The sequence below is a fragment of the Octodon degus genome, unplaced genomic scaffold (assembly GCF_000260255.1).
Source record: "Octodon degus isolate 3935 unplaced genomic scaffold, OctDeg1.0 scaffold00279, whole genome shotgun sequence".
NCBI lineage: Eukaryota > Metazoa > Chordata > Mammalia > Rodentia > Octodontidae > Octodon > Octodon degus.
Genome location: NW_004524855.1, coordinates 820,633 through 838,712, shown reverse-complemented (window position 1 = coordinate 838,712; position 18,080 = coordinate 820,633). Strand labels below are relative to the sequence as shown.

At 52.4% G+C, this 18,080-nt stretch overlaps 1 protein-coding gene across 1 annotated transcript; it reads left to right on the top strand.

Moving 5' to 3' along the window:
• The first annotated feature begins 4,713 nt into the window (after positions 1 to 4,713).
• LOC101579428 (isoaspartyl peptidase/L-asparaginase-like) lies at positions 4,714 to 17,488 on the top strand. The gene is made up of 6 exons (XM_004646749.2): positions 4,714 to 5,289; positions 7,428 to 7,570; positions 9,523 to 9,680; positions 14,546 to 14,664; positions 16,327 to 16,437; positions 16,596 to 17,488. Exons 1-6 carry the CDS (start codon positions 5,100 to 5,102, stop codon positions 16,799 to 16,801), a joined length of 927 nt encoding a protein of 308 aa, XP_004646806.1. The 5' UTR covers positions 4,714 to 5,099; the 3' UTR covers positions 16,802 to 17,488.
• Positions 17,489 to 18,080: the final 592 nt, after the last annotated feature.

The window sequence follows — 18,080 nt, the reverse complement described above, 5'->3', positions numbered from 1 at the left end:
GTGCTGAGAACAGGCCCCACGAGCCAGTGCCCTCCACAAGCTCCCGGGCGTGCAAGAGGCCTCGCGATCTAACCACAGTACTGGGTCAGCCTGGCCCAGCTCCATGGGTAACTGTGCGGATGGTCAACAGGTCTACACAGAGAACGGAGCAGAATCTGACTCCAGGGTCAGGAGGCCAAATGGGGCAGACACAGCGCGGAGACAGAAGATGCCAAACCATTTTATCCTGTGCCAGCCTCAGACCTCCACGGGCCCAAGTGGGGAGTCAGTATTTTCTGGAAAAGTGACCTTCCAGTCCCCAAGAAGCAGCCTAGGCTACTGCATTTTGATGACAGATAGACCAACCACAAAAGATAAAAATCCATGAATTTGGATGCTATTTGCTTATTTTTTGAAATCTTTGCTTTGAACTGTCAGGCAGTTCCCGTACTCTGACCAAGTATGTGCTCTCTGGTGAACAAGTTGCGTCACCTGCGGCCAGCGACACATGCCGAGCAAGCCTTCCGAATGTAGGTGAGGGCCTGTGCCCAGGTGGATGCAGAGGTGTTCTACGTCGTGTTTCAAATTTCATTTTATTTTAAAGAGTAAAAATAGAAGACAAATAAAAAAAGGACGAAAGCCGGATAACATACAATAATACCTATGCTACAAATTTTCAAAACAGGAATAGCTAATTAAATTATCTATTTTATCATCAAATCTGTGGCTCAGATTAACAGATATAGTTATGCAAGATAGGGAAAATGATTGAATATTGACACTTGCTTTCAAGAAATCTTAATTTTCCTTGTCTTTTTTATTGTTTTAATTTATTTTAAAGAGAGTATAATAATCCATAAGACACTAGAAATGGTACACATTTAGAAGACCAAGGTGAGAGGCATTCAATCACGGGGTTTGCATTACACGCTGCGGCCCTCGGTGCAGCTGCGCAGGTCACAGAAGCCAGCATACAGGATTAGTCAAGGTGAAAATTCTAAACACTAACTGTTACTTTCAAAAAACTGATGTAAATTATGAGTACAGTCATCTCAGCCATCCTGTATACATGCTTGTTTGGTTTTCCCACCTACCTGTTTCCTACGTTTTCTCCTTTCTCTCATCTTCATTGTTTAATCCTTAAGTTCAGTTTCTTTCCATTTTCCTATATCTATTACACCTTTCAGGTTTTATTTACTCCTTCAGGTTCTTACACTCAGGGCATCTTACATCTCGAGTGTAGAAATGTATTCTGGAACTCAGCCACCCAGTCTCTTTGTGCAGTAATAAACTGTCGGACTCTGTTCTGTACACAAGCTTGTTGCATCTATTTCAAAACGGAGCTGAAGCGTCACATTGGACAGTTGGTCCACCGGCGTTCAGTTGCTTCGATGCTGTTGCATGGCGGAAAAACACCAGTTTGCCAGCACAGGAACTCTGCTCAAGAGCAAAGTAGGGGAGCCTTGAAAAAGCATTGTAAGTTCACAATAGAGAAATGGCTAGTATAATGTTTGGACTTCAAAAAGACAACGTCGGCCTTTTATATGGTGAAGAAAAACAAAGTAGTATCCACACTGCCAACGTTACACCGTGATGGTAAGATTGATAAGGAAGCCAGGTCTGGCGGTGTACACCTACCATGCCCGTACTTGGGAGGCTGAAGCAGGGGGATCTGTGAGCTCAAGGTCAGCCTGGGCTACACAGTGAGTCCAAGTCCAGCCTGGGCTACATGGCCAAGACCTAGTCTCCGACAGCAAGATGTACAGTGAATCCTCAACATAAATGAAGCCAGAATTGGTCACATTTTACAACAAAACAAAAGGTAGAGTAGATGTTACTGAGGAGTTATGCAGCAGCTGCGATACCCTCAAAACACAGAGTTGCGGGTGACCATGTTTACACCACCCTAACCAGGCGAGGCTAAACAGCTTCACATTTAGCACGAAAATAACGGAGGGAGCGCCTGGGCCCGGCAGGGCTGGGAGCTGGAGACACGTGGACGAGCGCGCTAGAGGGGGGGGCACCGGGCTGCGCGGCGAGCGAGGCCTCCGCCGCTGATGGGCTGATGGCCGTGCGCGCCTCGCGGCCTGGATCTTCTTCGGCGCTCGCACTCGCGGCTGAAGGCAGGGAAGGTGCAAACCTCGGTCCTCGTGAAGCACCTGCGTGCCACCAGTGCGCTTCTCCAGGACTTCCTCGTACTGTTTTTGTGTCAATAAACCCTCCGTTACGCTTTTACTTTCCTCAAATTTGGGTAAAAGTGAAGCCACATTAGTATGCAAAGCTGTAAAAGGCTGAAGTGAGCAACTTCTGACATTGCCAGCCCTGCAGATAGCCCGCTACTAGTATGACTGCTGGACCATATTGGATTATTGTGCTGAATTCAGCACCTACAATATTTAAATGGCAATGGAATACCCATCTCTGACAAAACTAAACAAGGAAGGCGATACAAATGAAGGACCATTTTGTATCTGTATATTCAAAGTAGTTAGGATACATATACAGCTAGTTTCTCTTAATCCAATGAGAAGATTTATACTAATAGTGTTTGGACAGGATATCACGTCTGCATCTTGTACTATGAATAACCACTATGAAGACAACAATATGCAATGTATTAATTATTGCAACTGTCCTCCTAATCGGTTTTGAAACTGTCTCATTGCTATTGTTTCTCAATAAAATTTTTTTAAAAAACAGTTTACTTCTAGCAAAGAGGTTACTGGAGAATATGTCACTCAGATGCATAGATGCCTTGGAACAGAACAAAGATGGTCACATCATTTAAACCAAAACACAGCTTGTGGTGGCTTAATATTAAATACACTGAATTTCAACTAAAAAGAAAATTACAAGCACAAAATACCATTGAGAAATTTTCTTAGAAGATTGGGACTGGAATTAATAAATGGTCAATTACAATGGAGGAAGAATATTACCCACCCAAAGAGCTCTGCGAGAGAATTGTGGAGCAGGGCAGCGAAACACCAGAAGTAACTCCTAGAAAACAGGAAGGCCAGCAAGATGTCAAGTATGTCCGACCAAAGAAGACAGAAAACCAAGGCGTGTGCTGTCTGTGTAAGCGAGACTTGTGACCGGAACACGCTGTGCTAGCGCGTGGAAGCTGCCTTAGGTATGGTAACTGAAGTAAAGATTATTTTTGTGGTAGAGTTGCACTTGTATTTCTGTGTAGTTCATTTAGGAATTTGTTTCTGCTATTTTTTTATATATTTGGAAAGCAAACAGTTGATGTTTATTCTAAATACTCAGTACATTTATTTCTCTGATATTTTGTTTTCCTGCTAAGCACACATTATAAGCTATAATAAGATCCTCCTGACGAAACAGGAAAACCAGAGAGGTGTTAAGTGTGTCTTGCCAAGAAGAGACAGCAAATGGACCGCGCTTGCTGCCAGTGAAAGTGACACTCCAGTAGGGAGCAGGGTGTTCTCACGTGTGACCAGTGCCCTCGTGTGACAACTGAAGTGAAGTTTATTTTACGTATTTTACGTATACATATTTTCCCTGTACTTCACATATGAAATCATTTATGTTTTAGATTTTATAAACAAATAAGCAATTGATGTTGAAAATTTGATGTTTACTATGAAAACTCATTGCATACTATAAATTTAATATTTCATTAAGTACATACTGTATCATATAATAAAATTAATAAATTAAAATAAATAATTCATCAGTAGAAATACTTCTAAAAGTTAAACGTGGGTGTTACACACCCACTGAATGCTCCCTTTTTGGAAACTTCACGTGACCCCCACAGAGATGAATTCACCATCCTTAGGTGATTTTTTACTTTCTTCAATCAGATTTGTTATAAAAAAGGATGAACAAAAAGATTTGTTATCATACATTCATCTGTTACCATACATGAGTCCATTTGAGATGAAATTTCTTTAAAAACTGTTGAGATGACAGATCTTTTTTCAGTTCCACTTTTTGTCTTTCAAAACATTCCATGATCTCCGTCGAATGTGGCAATAAGCTCTTGTGTGGTTTTGGTTTCTGGTACCAAGAATCAAACTCGGGCCTTTGCACTAGCCAGGCAGGAGCAGCAGCACTGAGCCAGATCCCCAACCCAGCAACGAGTTCTTACATACCATATTTTTGCAAATTGTGAATTTTTAAAATTGACATAATTTCCCTACAACAAGCATGTGCCTTATGATATAGCTCAACAAAAATTTTGTTGAACATTTTCCTTCTGACATAATTTTTAGTTTGTTGTTTTGTTTTGAAAGGATGTTGAAGCCATGCTGGAAATTAAATTTTAAAACATCGGTAAGTAAGCAAACTTCGTTCAGGCATGGTGGTGCGCGGCTGCAGCCTCAGCCCTGGGAGGCTGGGGCAGAGGATCCTCGAATCGGAGGCTGCAAAGTGAGCTCAAGGCCGGCTTGAACTAGATAGTAAAGCCCTGTCTCAAAAAGAAAAATAGAAGCAGACTTTATTTTTCCAGTCTGAAAATCTTTTGATACACGTTTGTACTCTATACCACAACCCTCAAAATTGGGATGGGGCGGGGCTCCCCAGGGCTGCCAGCTGGGGGCGGGGCTCCAGAGCGAGTCGTGAGGGCGGGACCCGCGAGGCGAGACGTGTGGGCGTGGTCACGATGGGCGGGGTTCCGGGCGGGTCTACGATGGGCGTGGCGCGCCGAGACAGGACTGCGGAGTGGGCGGGGCCGGGCGTGGTCTCCGGGGCTTCCAGCGCCGCGCAGTGCGCAGGCGTGCGCCGGCGGCCGGCCGGGACGTTGGTGCGGCGGTTAGCTGAGCCGCCTCAGGGCTGCGCTCGCTCCAGCCGCGCAGGGTTGCAGGACCAGCTGAGTGGGTGCAGCTCGTGGCCGGGCAGACCGGGGCCGGGACTGGGACCCTGACGGGCTGGGAAGCGCCCGGGAAGCGGAGGCCGGTGGGCAGGACTCGGAGGTCCCGGGTGTCCGCGGCTTGTGGCGTCGGGTCGGGCCGGGCGGAGCGGAGTCGGCAGGCCGCCTTCGTCCCCGGGCTGAGGGCGGGGCGCGCCCTGTGGCCCAGCCCCTGCCCTGGAGGCGCGGCCGGGCTCCCCAGCCTGGCCACCCTCCAGTCCCTGCTCACCCGTAGCCTGGAGACATGGAGCCGGTGCTCGTGGTCCACGGCGGCGGCGCCAGCTGCATCTCGTGCGAGCGCCGGCAGCGCGTGCGCCAGGGCGTGATCCGGGCGGCCTCGCTGGGCCACGGCGTGCTCAGGGCCGGGGGCAGCGCCGTGGACGCCGTGGAGGCGGCGGTGGCGGCGCTGGAGGACGACGCCGAGTTCAACGCAGGTGGGCGGCGGGCGCGGGGAGACTTGGTCCTGTTGCACCGTGTGCCTCCTCGGCGTTGGCACGCAGCGTGTATCACCCCTCTTTTTGCCCCTCCCTTCTACACCTCTCCAACTTTAGATCTGCTTCCCTGTAGCAAAAGATGTGTCTTCTTTTACTGAGCTCTTAATTTACACCTTGGGGTTCTTATATAAGAGAAAGCATGCCATATTTGAGCTTGTGTGTCTGATTTGCGTCACTTAGGAGTCTGGCCTCCAGGTGCATCCATTCTCCTACAGATGATTCAGTTGTATCCTCCTTTGTTTCAGAATTCCACTCCACTGCGTGTAAGTGGAACGTTTATCCGTTCATCTGTGGATGGACAGCAAGTTTGTGACAGTTAGCAATTATGAATCGTAGTGCTATACACGTGGCTCTGCATGGATCATTGTACCGTGATGTCGCTAACGCTTTCAGGAGAATAGCGAAAGGAGAATAATTGCGTTGAGTGGGATTTTTACAATTCAGGTTTTTTGTTTTTTTGTTTTTTTTAAAATTTATTGCGTGCGTGGGTGTGTGTGGGTGTGTGTGTGTGGCCAGCTCAGCCCACCGGGGGGCGGGGCTGGCTGGCATGTGGTGCTGGGGGATTGAACCGCGGTCCCTGTGTTTTTGCTTAGCTAAGCTTGTACTAAGTAGGTGCTTTAGACCACTGAGCCATCTCACCAGCCCCATCAGGTTTTTTTTGTTGTTGTTGTTGTTTGTTTGTTTGTTTGTTTTTTTTTTTTTTTTTTTTTGGCAGAACTGGGGATTGAACTCTCAGGCCCTTGCACTTGCCAGAGAAGCGCTTATTCCACTGAGCCATCTCCCCGGCCCCTACACTTCAGTTTTTGAGGACTCCATGCTGAGCTTCACAGTGGCTGTATTAGTTCACACCCGCACCGTGGGAGTATAGGAGTACTCCTTATTCCCTGCAGCCTAATTGCTCGGTTTCTTGGTGATACCTGTCCTAGGTACTTTCTCCTTGCTCGAGCAAAATGCCCACAATCCAGAAACTAAAGGAGGGCTGGTTTATTTGGCTCAAGTTTGTAGATGTTTGAGTCCACAGTTGGCTGGTTCCAAGGCAGAGCAGCATCACTGAAGGAGTTTGTGGCAGGGTCCGCAGGAAGCAGCGAGAGGCTGCTTTTCCCTTTATATTACATCCAGGCTACAAGCTTATTGGTGATGGAACAGACACAGGGTGGGGCTTCTGCCCTCAGCCAGTCCATTCAGCCACTCCCAGAACTATCCTAAATCTATCGGTGTGCCTTCCAACCCACCCACCAGGCTCTGCTCTGAGTCTGACCTGCCAGGATGAAGCAAGTGAATGTAGGAACCAGAGGCACAGAGGTTAACAGCCCCAGAGCCAGGGCTGTGCACTGTGCAGGTGGTAGGAAAGCGGGGAGCCGGGCTTGAGGGGAGCAGAGCACACGGCAAAGGTGCAGGCAGCAGGAGCTGGGGTGTGGCCAGGGAGACCTGGCAGCTCTGTGAGAAGGGCCATGGAGAGGAGCCCAGCTGGAGGGCGAGATCTGGGGCCAGGTCAGCGGACTGAGGGCTGCTTATCCCAGAGGCCACAGGTGCTCTTAGCCTGCCCGTACTGCAACTATAAAATGACCGACTTGGGTGCTGAGAAGGCAAGCAGGGCCAGGAGCACGGCTCCGTGCTGGTGTTCGCCTGGTGTGTGCATTCCATCCCCAGCTCCACGGAGAGACAAGAGTGGGAAAGAAAGAAAGAAAGAAAGGGGTGTTGGGAAGGAAGGACGGAGGGAAGAAAAGAAAGCAAAGCGAAGCAGGAGTCTGTGGAGCCGTGCCGTGGAGGTTCCAGACAGGGCTCCTGCAGGTGGCCTGTGGCTGGAGGAGAGCAGAGGCCGGGGAGACCAGGCACAGGCACAGTCAGCTCACTCCCAGGAGTGGATCCGAACCCACAGCAGCCGTGCAGTGCACCCCCTCGCGCCCTGGGACCTGGCTGCCAGCCCCGGCCTCCTCCAAGCCTTCGGGCGCCCAGTCAGATCTGAGGCTCAAGGGTCCCTGCGGCAGTGGGATAGCACGTGAAGGGGCTTCATTAGAGGAGCAGCCGCAGCGTCTCTCAGTTCTGCGTCCCTGCGTCCCAACTCTGCCTTGGTGCAGGCTGCGGCTCCGTGCTGACAGCAGATGGAGACGTGGAGATGGACGCCAGCATCATGGATGGCAGAGACCTGGGCGCGGGAGCCGTGTCCGCCGTGCGCTGCATTGCAAACCCCATCAAGCTGGCGCGGCTGGTCATGGACAAGGTGTGTGTGCCCGCAATGTGCTCCTGGGGGTGGGGGTGGGGGTCCTGCTGGGCTTCGGGCTGGCAAGGCTGCCACCCGGGAAACCCCGAGGTCACGGCCTGTGAGAAGCAGGCACAGCAGCCCCGCTGCCCGAGCCTCAGACAGCCACAGTTGGCCTCGGCAGGGTGCTGAGCCCTGCCTTGAAATCACGTGACACGTGGGACTCTGCCAGCTGTGTGTGCCTCTTCAGCCTGCAGTGTCCTGCGCATGACACAGCACATGCGCACTGAGCACATACTGTAGCACTTGTTAAATAAGAACCATTATGTTTTCTGGTTTTGCTTTTTGTTTGTGTATTTTGCAATACTTGGGGTTGAACCGGGACTACATCCACAAACCATTTTTTATTTTGAGATGGGATATTGCAAACTTGCCAGGGCTGGCCAGATAGCTCAGCAGATTAAGGCGCCTGCTTAGGCAGACGCAGGGACTGGGGTTTGATCCCCTGACCTGCGGTGCCAGCCCCACCCCTGGGGCACCCTGTGATGGTGATTGAGACTGGGCCTGGTGGCGCACGCCTGTAATCCTAGCGCTTGGGAGGCTGAAAACAAGAGGATCACTATGAGTCCGATCTACATGGTGAGACCCTGTAGACCCTGTACTAAATACATTAAGGAAAGAAAAAAAACTTGCCAGACACCCAGGCTTGCTGGCACACACCTAATTAATCTCAGCACCAGGGATTCAGAGACAGGAGGATCACTGTGATTTCAAGGCCAGCCTGGGCTACATAGTGAGTTCAATACCAGCTTGAATTGCATAGCAAAACCCTGTGTCAAAAAAAGAAGGCAGGGGAGATAGCCAGCAAGGACTTGGGTTTGACCCCGACATCACATGCCGTGTCTGGGCATGACATGATGACGTGTCATGGTGACCCACACCTGTAATCCCAGCACTGGGGAGGCCAAGGCAGGAGGATCACTGAGTCTGAGCTGTATAGTGAGACCCTGGACCAAATAACAAAAAAAAAAAAAAAAAAAAAAAAAAAAAAAAAAAAAAAAAAAAAAGAATTTAAAAATAAGTCCAGAAATTACAATCCTTCTCCCTCAAGAGTTAAGATTTCTAGACCTTAGGTTTGGTGTGAGTCACAGCCCTAGTACTCTTCTGTCAGTCGGGTCTTTGATGAAAATGGAAGAGCTCAGCCAGGCTCTTCAGCTTTCAGAAAAACAGGCGTGGGGAGCACCCCCCAGGGGTAGGGTGTGTGCCTCCGTGCATGAAGCCCTAATCTGGTCCCCAGCACAAGGAGGAAAGGTAACCCCGGCCAGTGTGTTATATGAAGTCAGTCAGAGCCCACAGAAATGATGGGCAGACTGGATTAACATAGCCAACGACTCACCAGCACAGTCCCTAACCGTGGACACTTCTCACATTTACTGAGGGCTAAAAACAGGCTAAGGAGGGCGCGTCACTAATCTGGTGTAAATGAGCTATTTCCATCGCCTTCTGGTGGGCACCGAAGTATAAGTGTACATATCACTGGTTGGTAGTGTCTCGGTAAAGGAGCAAAGACAGGGTGCCCCCAGGACTCATTCCCTGCATCTGGCTTGCCGACGCTCCCTTGGGCTCTGCTCGTGGGTCCTTGCTCCCCGGGGACAGTGGGCTTCTGGCTCACGTCGCTTTCTGTGCCAGTGGGATTGGCGTCTGCGGCCCTTTGTTGCACGCAGTGGCGACAGAGAACAAGATGAGAATCTTTTCAGCCCAGGCGCTGTGCGGGCAAGGTCCTGTAATCCCAGCTGCTCTGGGCTGAGGCAGGAGGATCGCAATTTCACCACCACCCCAGGAAACTTAGAGAGATCCTGCCTCAAAAAATAAAATAAAATAAAAAAATAAAATAAAATAAATAATAAAATAAAAAATAAAATAAAATTTTACCAAAAAGGAAACCTCTCTATTTTCCTTTGCTCTCTTGTCAGACCCCACACTGCTTTCTGACTGACAGAGGTGCAGCCAAATTTGCAGCAGACATGGGGGTCCCGGAGATTCCTGGGGAGCAGCTCGTGACGGAGAGGAGCAGAAGACATCTGGAGAAGGAGAGGCGAGAGAAAGGCACCGCAAGCCCTGACTGCCCCACGTGAGCAGCCCCTGGTTCCAGGAGGTCATGGGGGACATGTGGCGCACGCTACCTGGTTGTGTCCATTTCTTGTGGATTTCAAGCCCAGCAGCCACAGCAGCTGCTCCGCTGGCCCCCAGTTGGCCCTCGGTCCTGGCTCCTTCGTGTGGTAACGGCAGCCAGCCCACAGTGCTCTCCGCTGCGTGGGGTCACTGGAGAGCGCTCTGGCATGAAGCCACATGTGCCTGCTGCTTCCTCAGGTGTTCGTGCTGACCGAGTCCTGGGCAAGCTCCTGCCTTTGGATTGCGTTCCTCCTCTCCTTGGTTGTGGCGTAGTCACTCGGGAGCCCAGAGTGACCAGGAGCGATCCTTCTTGTGCCCCAGCACAAGCCTGCCCCACTTGGGACCATTTGCATTCTCTGCTGCCGCAGATGTTCAGCATCGTTGCAGACTGTTTCTGTTTTGTTTTCCTCAGAGAGGTCTGGCCGTTTAGGGGTACCCATTTTTGCATTGGTCCCTTTTCTGAGGTCCAGCTCTTTGGAGCTCTTCTTACGTGCTGGACGTCGGCCCCGTCCGAGGGTGGCAAAGGGCTTGGCCCGTTCTCGGGCCGCCACCTCGCGTGGTGGCTGCTCCGCTTGCTGAGCACGAGCATTTTGATTTGATGTAATCCAGCTTGAACCCTCGCACAGCTGGGATTCTGGTCGGAAAGTCCTTGCCCGTGCTGTGCTGCCAAGAGGTTACCTGCTCTGTCTTCCAACAGACTGCTTAACGTTTATGTCTTTGATCCAGTTGATGTTAGTTGAGTGCCTGGTGAGACGCATGTGGATCCAGATTCAGCCTTCTGCGTGCAGACAGCCAGCTGTCCTAGCACCTTTCCCTGAAGAGGTGATCCTTGCGCCAGCATGTTGTTGTCCCATTTGGCGAAGAACAGATAGCTGAATGCGCCGAGTGGCTCCTGCGTCCTCTGCTCCCTTCCGTTGAGCCACAGTTGTTCTTGTGCCAGACCATGCTGTTTATCGCCGTAGCTTGGTAATGTAACTTGAAACCCAGGATCATGGCGCCTCCTGCTGTGCGGTACCCAGACTGCTTCGGTTATTGTGGGTTTTCTCTTGTTCCATATGAATTTAGCATTATTTTCTCTCGTTCTGTGAGAAATCCTGTTGGTGCTGTGAGCAGGATTACAGCAAGTTTCTGTATCAATTGTGAAAGTATGCCCGTCTTGACATAGTGGTTCTGCTTGCCCAGGGACAGAGTGTATCTCCCTTTTTCTTTGTTTTTGGTTTTGGTTTTTGAGATAGAGTCTCACTATGTAGCTGAAGCTGGCCTCGAACTTACAGTGATCCTCCTGCCTCAGCCTCTCAAGTGCTGAGATTGCAGGCGTGTGTGCCACATATGGCTCATCTTTCCATTTTAGGTGTCCGTTTTGGTTTCCTTTTTCAGAGCACCAGAATTTTTATTATAGAGGTCTTTTGCTTTCTTGGCTGAATTAAATCCTAAGTACTAAAGTGTTCTTGTAACTATCATGAATAATATCATTTTCTTAACTTTTTCTGGGTGGATCCATTATCCGTGTATAGGAAGGCTCCTGGTTATTGATACACTGCTTTTTTTTTTTTTTTTTTGTACTGGTACTTGAACTTGGGACCTTGTGCTCGCCAGGCAAATACTTATTCTTCTGAGCTCTCTCCCCAGCCCACGTGCAGTGATTTTGTATCCTACTTAATGTGTTGAATTCTAGGAATCCTTTGGTGGACTGTTTTGGTTCTTCTCTCCGAGGGAGGGAGCATGTCATTGACAAACAATGACAGCTTGCTGTCTCCTTTACTAACCCTGTGCCTATCCCTTTTCTTCTGATTTTATTTATTTTTATTCTTTTCATTCAGGGTCTCACTACACAGCTCAGACTTGTAGTGATCCTCCTGTCTCAGCCTCCCCAGCACTGGGATTATAGGTGTGCGCCACACGCCCAGTTGGGGCTGGGCCTGGGTTCTAGGGCTGGCACAGTATGCAGTACCAGGAATCAAACCCAGGTCCTTGCACTTGCCAGGCAGGCACTTAGACCACTGAGCTATCTCCCCAGCCCTCTTCTGATTCTAAAGGGAAAAATTTCGGTTTTTCTACATTTAATATGGTGTTGGCAGTAGGTTGGTCATAAATAACTTTTATCAGATTGGGGTAAGGTCCTGCTATATCTATTTTCTTTAGGGTTTTTATCCAGAATGGATGTTGGATTTTGTTGAAGGCCTTGTCAACATCTGTTAGTGATGAGCCTGTGGTTTCTTTCCTTGTGTTTATGTGGTGTATTTCATGGATGGATGTTGAACCATCCTTGCCCTTAGCTGGAGCCTACTTGGTCACGATTTCCTCGATGCTCTTTGCCAGTCTCTTGAGGATTTTTGCATCTGTGCTTGTTAAGGACATCGGCCCGCAGTTTCTTGTCTCAGCCGGGACCTTGTCTGGTTTTAGAGTCAAGTAGATTTGCTGCCTTCTGAAATGAGTTCGGAAGTATTACTTGCTCCTTTCATTTAAGGAGTACTGGTGTTACATCTTCCCCAACGTCCTTGTCGAGCTCAGGGGTGATCTATCAGGTCCTGGGATTCTCTTGTTTGGCAGGGCTTTAATTCCTGCCTCAGCTGCCCTGCCTGTCTCAAGAGTCTCAGATGCGCCTTGGTTCAGTTTTGGCGCATCATGTGTATCTAGGGATTTGTCCCTCCAGAGTGTTCAATTTGTTGTAGTGCAGTTTTTCATAGTTACTAAATTTCAGCAGTGTCCATTGTATTTTTGCCTTCTTCTTTTTTCTTTTTATTTTAGGGAAGCGTCTCCAGGGTGTTCAGGGTCTCACTACTAGATCAGACTCGTAGTGATCCACCTGCTTACAGCCTTCCAAGAGCTGGGATTACAGGCGCGCACCACCACAGCCAGTCTCAGTTCTGTCTCAGCGTGCCTTGGGTGTGGGGCTGGCACAGCAGGCCCAGGGATCGAACTCCCAGCCCCTGCGCCAGCTTGCAGGCACTTTAATCTGCTGAGCTATTTGGCTGGCCCTTTTTTTTCCCCCATTAAAAAAAAACCAACCTTTTATTTATTGATTTGGTACAGGGTCTCATGTAATTCAGACTCGCAGTGACCCTCCTGTCTGAGCTCCCCAGTGCTGGGTAACAGGCATGTGCCACCACGCCTGGTTTCAGGGGCCAGCGTGGCGCACCAGGGTTCCAGGGCCAGAATGGCCTGTGGTACCAGGGATTGGACCCAGGTCCGTGTGCTCGTTTAATTAACTTCTGCTGTCATGATGTCAATCCTTGCACTACGCTGAGTTTTGAGCTTCTCTTGTCCCTGTAGGAGGTATATCTTTAGAGCATTTGAGTTCAGTCTGTTCTGCTAACATGAACATTCAGCAGTGAACCTCTCTCTTAGTACTGTTCCCAACGTTTCTTCTAGATTCTGGTATGCACTGGCGTTATCATTTGACTCTGGGAATTGGTTTCTTTCTTGATTTCTTCTGTGATCCATTGAATATTCTGGAGTGTGTTATTTAATGACCAGGAGTTTGTCAATTACTGTGGTGTTGGGGGCTTGGTTCTTGTATTTTTCTTTTTTTAATTTTTAAAAATTTTTTGGCAGAACCGGGGATTGAACTCAGGCCCTTGTGCTTGCCAGGGAAGTGCTTATTCTACTGAGTCATCTCCCCACCCCTGTATTTTTCTTTTTTTGAAAGAAATTAGTAGTATAATTGGTAGTATACTTGGGATGGTTTTTATTCTTTTGTATATACACGGACTACCTGACTAGCAAACAAGTTCCATTCCAAGACAATTGTGTATAAGTCGGATTCACTCAAGAATGATTTTTATTTAATAATGATTATTTTTAAAACCCAATCTAGAATGTTCTGATTCTCAGCTCAGATAATCATATGAGTTCCTGTTCTGTTGAGGGGGAAGGGACACCTGAGCTCTGAGCTAGGATGGCATGTGCAAGGCCGGGCTGTCGTGGGTGTGTGGGCCACACACTGTGACATCCTCGGTGATGTGACGCTGGCCACACTCTGACCTCCTGCTGCCACTAGCCTTAGCCAGCTCCACATGCAGTGGCCCCAGGATTGCATGGGCTCAGAGTGTCTGCTGCCCGCTGGGATGCCCTCCCTTCTGCAGGGTCTCTGCCCCAGCTGACCCGATGCTGCTCGCCTGATGTGTTGGTCTCCTCTCTTCTGTTTTCTTCTGTGTTTTGCCCTCTGAAGCTTTCTGGTTCCATTGGAGAAGGGCCTGTGTTCCTGTCATTTCCCACTGGGACCTAGCACACAGGACAGTCCCTTGGGGCTGGGGAGCAGGATGGGTTTTGGCACAAAGTGACCCCACCTTTTACTCAAAAGTTCATAATAAATGTCAAGGGAAAAATTAACTTACTCCGTCCTCCCTACAGCCCACACAGGAAGCAGGCTCCAAGGGGGGCCACGGTTGGGCATCTGGGACACTTGGGCAGGACCCTAGACTGGGCCTGCCCCACACCCACAACCTTGATCCTCGATTTCTTCTTGTGCTGGTGGAGCCTCAGAGTGTGGGGCGCAGGTGCCCCAGGGATTCTCACACTGGCCCGAGTCTGAGATGAGCTCCTGTGTGTCCCGTCCCCATGCTCTTCATGGGGACAGAGAGACGGTACAGCTCCAAGCCCCCAGCTCGGAGCGGGGCTGTGGCTGTGGTGCACTGTCGGGTGGGAGTTGGGGAACCCACTGCAGTGCACGTGGGGAGTGTGGAGGAAGCAGCCCTGGGTGCAGAGCCTGCAGTGTCAGGCGCTGTTGATACGCAGCAAGGACCCCAAGGTGGCTGTGAGCTCCCGGGCACTGGCAGGAGCGCTTCTTCTCCTCAGCCTGTTGCTTTCTGTTATTTTTGGCAGGAACTTGGGAACCGTGGGTGCTGTGGCCCTGGACTGCAGAGGGAACGTGGCTTATGCCACCTCTACAGGGGGCATTGTTAACAAGATGACTGGCCGCGTCGGGGACTCGCCATGCGTAGGTAGGATTAGAGCACGTCTCTGTCCTGCCCCTTCCCCTCCCTGTCACCAGGGCCCCTTGTTCTCCCCATTTCTTTCCTTCCTTCCCTGCGGGGCAGTTTCCAGGTCTCCTGGAGTGCAGCAGGGCACAAGGGGCATTGCGGGCAGTGCCTGCCTGGAGAGGTTGTTGGCATCCAGCAGGTGTCCTGTGCCTCCTAAGCTGCGATCTGGGTACCTTGGGGCAGAGAATAGAGATTGTGGAGCGGACCTGTGTCCCATTCAGCACGGGTGGGGTCTGCAGGCTGGCAGAGGACTAGCCCGGGTCCCCCAACGCTGGCCCTCACTTACCCTTCCCCAGTAGGCAGCTGGACATGGCAATGTGAGCCTTGAGTGAGTGGCACAAGAAAGACACAGCCCTACAGCTGAGAACAGAGGGGAATGTCCCCAGGTGACTGCTGACGCAGTCACAGTCCCTGTGCAGACTTGCAGAGTGCCCTGGGAATTCCCACACTCTCTGAGATGACTGAAGCTGCAGGACAGAGCTGCCGCCTCCGCCCACAAGAGCAGCTCCTCCTTCCTGCGGGACCTGAGTGCCCAGCTTGAGCTCCTGCAGGCCAAGCCCGTCATGTCCGACATGGGCTGGCGCTGCTCTCTGCAGGGCAGGAGCTCTGGCCTGGGCTGCAGTGTGGCGGCACGGCTGCCACCTGGCCGGGCAGTGCTGGAAGCGCACCACAGACTCCAGTCTCAGGGACGAAGCCCTGGAGAAAGTAGAATCCCAAATCCCTGGTCCTGCTTCTGTACCAGGTGTGGTGGCCCAGAGGACCTTGAGGGGGACACCCTGGCCCACAGTGCCTCCCTCAGGTGGAACCTCTGCCCGGGGCACGACCAGGCAGGAGGCGCCTGGCCCCTCTGGGCCTGCGGAGAGGGAATGGAGACAAAGACTCAGCTGCGTCCAGTGCCAGGGCCTCCCTGACCCACAGGCTGCCACTTCCTCGTGCAGCAGAAGCTTGAGTGAGACAGGGACAGAGGTCCCCTCCCTGCAGCAGTGCACGTCCCTGCCTCCCCCAGCCCCACAGAATCCGCTCTGCCATGCCTGCCCACAACACCCTGGCTCTGCCACAGGCCACATTGGCAGCTCCCTGAGCCCCGCCCAGCCTTGGTCCTCAAGGCCCTCAGCCAGGTCACACACTCTGTGTGGCCAGGACAGGACAGGAGGCAAACTGCCCCAACAGTAACCCTAAACCCCCGGATCACACTCTGATGATGACCTCATGCCTGGGCTGATCTCCTCTAAGAACCTCATGACCCAGTGGCCTTCCAAAACTCCCAGCTCATAAGGCTCCAGACTTGGGGACGCTCAGACGTGGCCACGACAAGAGTAGCAGTGTTCCCCAGCTGTCTTGGTGTGTGGCCTTTCTGATGAACTAGACAGGGCAGGCAGGTGTCCTGGGCCATAGGTGCACATGGGTGCATGAGTCACCTCAGGGGCAAGGAGGGGCTGTCCCAGGTGCTCCAGCCGAGTGGTCCCCTGCCCTCGGGCTCCATCCATCCTGCTGGCCAGGATTTTCCTCCAGCTTCTCTTCCTCCTCTGGCATCCAGGGTCAAGGTGCTGAGCCTGAGCCTGGCCCACATCCAGCACACTGGGGTTCGCTTTAGGTCCCCTGAACTCATTCCCTTTGTGATAGGGTCCGGAGGCTACGCCGACAACTGCATTGGAGCGGTGTCAACCACAGGGCATGGCGAGAGCATCCTGAAGGTGAACCTGGCCCGGCTTGCACTCTTCCACCTGGAGCAAGGTGGGCAGGCCACCCCCGGGCCCCTGGGACACTGCATCGGCTGGTGGGAGGCGGGGGGAACCTCTCTCCCTGGTAGTGACACTACTCGGGGTGCTCCCCGCCTGACCCCCCTCTGTCAGCTTCCACTGTGACCCATGTCCCTTCCCAATCCTTCCCAGGAAAGACGGTAGACGAGGCTGCGGAATTGGCGCTGGGCTACATGAAGTCGAGGCTCAAAGGCTTGGGGGGCCTCATCATGGTCAGCAGAGCAGGGGACTGGGCAGCAAAGTGGACCTCGACCTCTATGCCCTGGGCGGCCGTGAAGGGTGGCAAGGTGCACTCTGGCATTGACGTGGGTGACACCACCGTGACAGACTTGTGCTGAGCTGGAGATGATGCCTGCAGGGCTGGCATAGCTTGATCAATTAGATGTGGAAGGGCAAATTCACCGCGTCTGTTCCTGCTTTTGTTCCTGGTCCATGAGCATCGGAATGTTTGCTTTTGGGCTCACAGAAGTCCAAGAAAGACTAACATCAGATCTAGTGGGATGGAGAGTGTCACAAGCTGAAGGACCTGAGCTAAGGCCATGGGCACCAGGGCAGGGGACTTGGGGTGGGTTGGGGCGAGCCAGTGATCCTCACCCAGGCAAACTGAAACATCACCCAGCTGATGTGAGGCATGAGACCTCCTGGCAACAGGTGTGGTTCCAGGCAAGAGGCACAGATTTTCTAAGGCCGCTCAGGTCGTGTGTGACCCACAGTGGCTTGGGCTCCCTACCCTACAGGACCCCCCCCCCAGGTCTCCCTGCCTAGTGTGAGGGTGCCGGTGGGGCTGCCGTCCTGCAGTCAGGGATTTCCTAGGTCACCCGGGGGCTGGGGGCCACGTAAGGGCACAGGGCTCTCGGCACACCAGCCTCCCCAGCAGCAGGGGCTGAGGGATGCAGAGGGGACGCAGGCCGGGCTGTGGTGCGTCCTGGGACAACCCTGCTTGCTTGCGGGGAGCGCGGAGGTCCGGGGCGGGGCGGGCGTCTCCGCCCCAGGGAGCTGCCCGGGTGCTTCCTTTCCTCCCGCTCGCGCGCCCAGAGTGTTGAGTGCCGTGTGGTGTGCCTGGCCGGCTCTGTCTCGGGCGTGGCGTCCTCAGCGAACACCTGCTGGGCCTGCCGTCTAGGCCCCACTAATAGAGTCAGAATGGAAGATGAGGTAACCACGAGTGCTGTGACCAGAGCGCTGGGGCCAGGGCCGCGGTCGTCCCCGCAGGGGTGTGGCCAGGGCAGCCCGAGGAACGCTTTGCTTCCCTGCGGCCTCGAGGTGCATCCGTTGACCTGCAAGTGACTGCGTTTGTCCTCCCGTGTGGCCAAGCAGTGCTCCACTGTGCGTGAACACCACGTCACCCCGCGCATTCACCTGCTGGCGGACAGTAGGCTGCCCCAAAGCTTAGCCATCGTGGACTGTGCTGTCATATGCTGGGTCTGCAGCTGTCACCAGAGGCACGGGCCGCTGGCTGGATGGCGCTTCTGCGGAGAGGCGCCCAGCAGTCGCCCGCCCGCCCGCCCGTGCGAGGGTCAGCCGCCACGCAGGCCCAGGCCAGCTCGTGCCCCTCACGTTCCCGTGGCCGCCGGGCCACCGCTCGGGCCTCCGGGCTGCGCCGCGAGGAAGGCCGGGCTT

What these genes read in the sequence shown, in the direction of transcription:
- LOC101579428 (XM_004646749.2), top strand. Translation starts at nt 5,100, where the DNA reads ATGGAGCCGGTGCTCGTGGTCCACGGCGGCGGCGCCAGCTGCATCTCG. An exon ending in CGACGCCGAGTTCAACGCAG is followed by an intron (nt 5,290 to 7,427) that starts GTGGGCGGCGGG and finishes GCCTTGGTGCAG; the next exon opens with GCTGCGGCTCCGTGCTGACA. An exon ending in ACTCTTCCACCTGGAGCAAG is followed by an intron (nt 16,438 to 16,595) that starts GTGGGCAGGCCA and finishes AATCCTTCCCAG; the next exon opens with GAAAGACGGTAGACGAGGCT.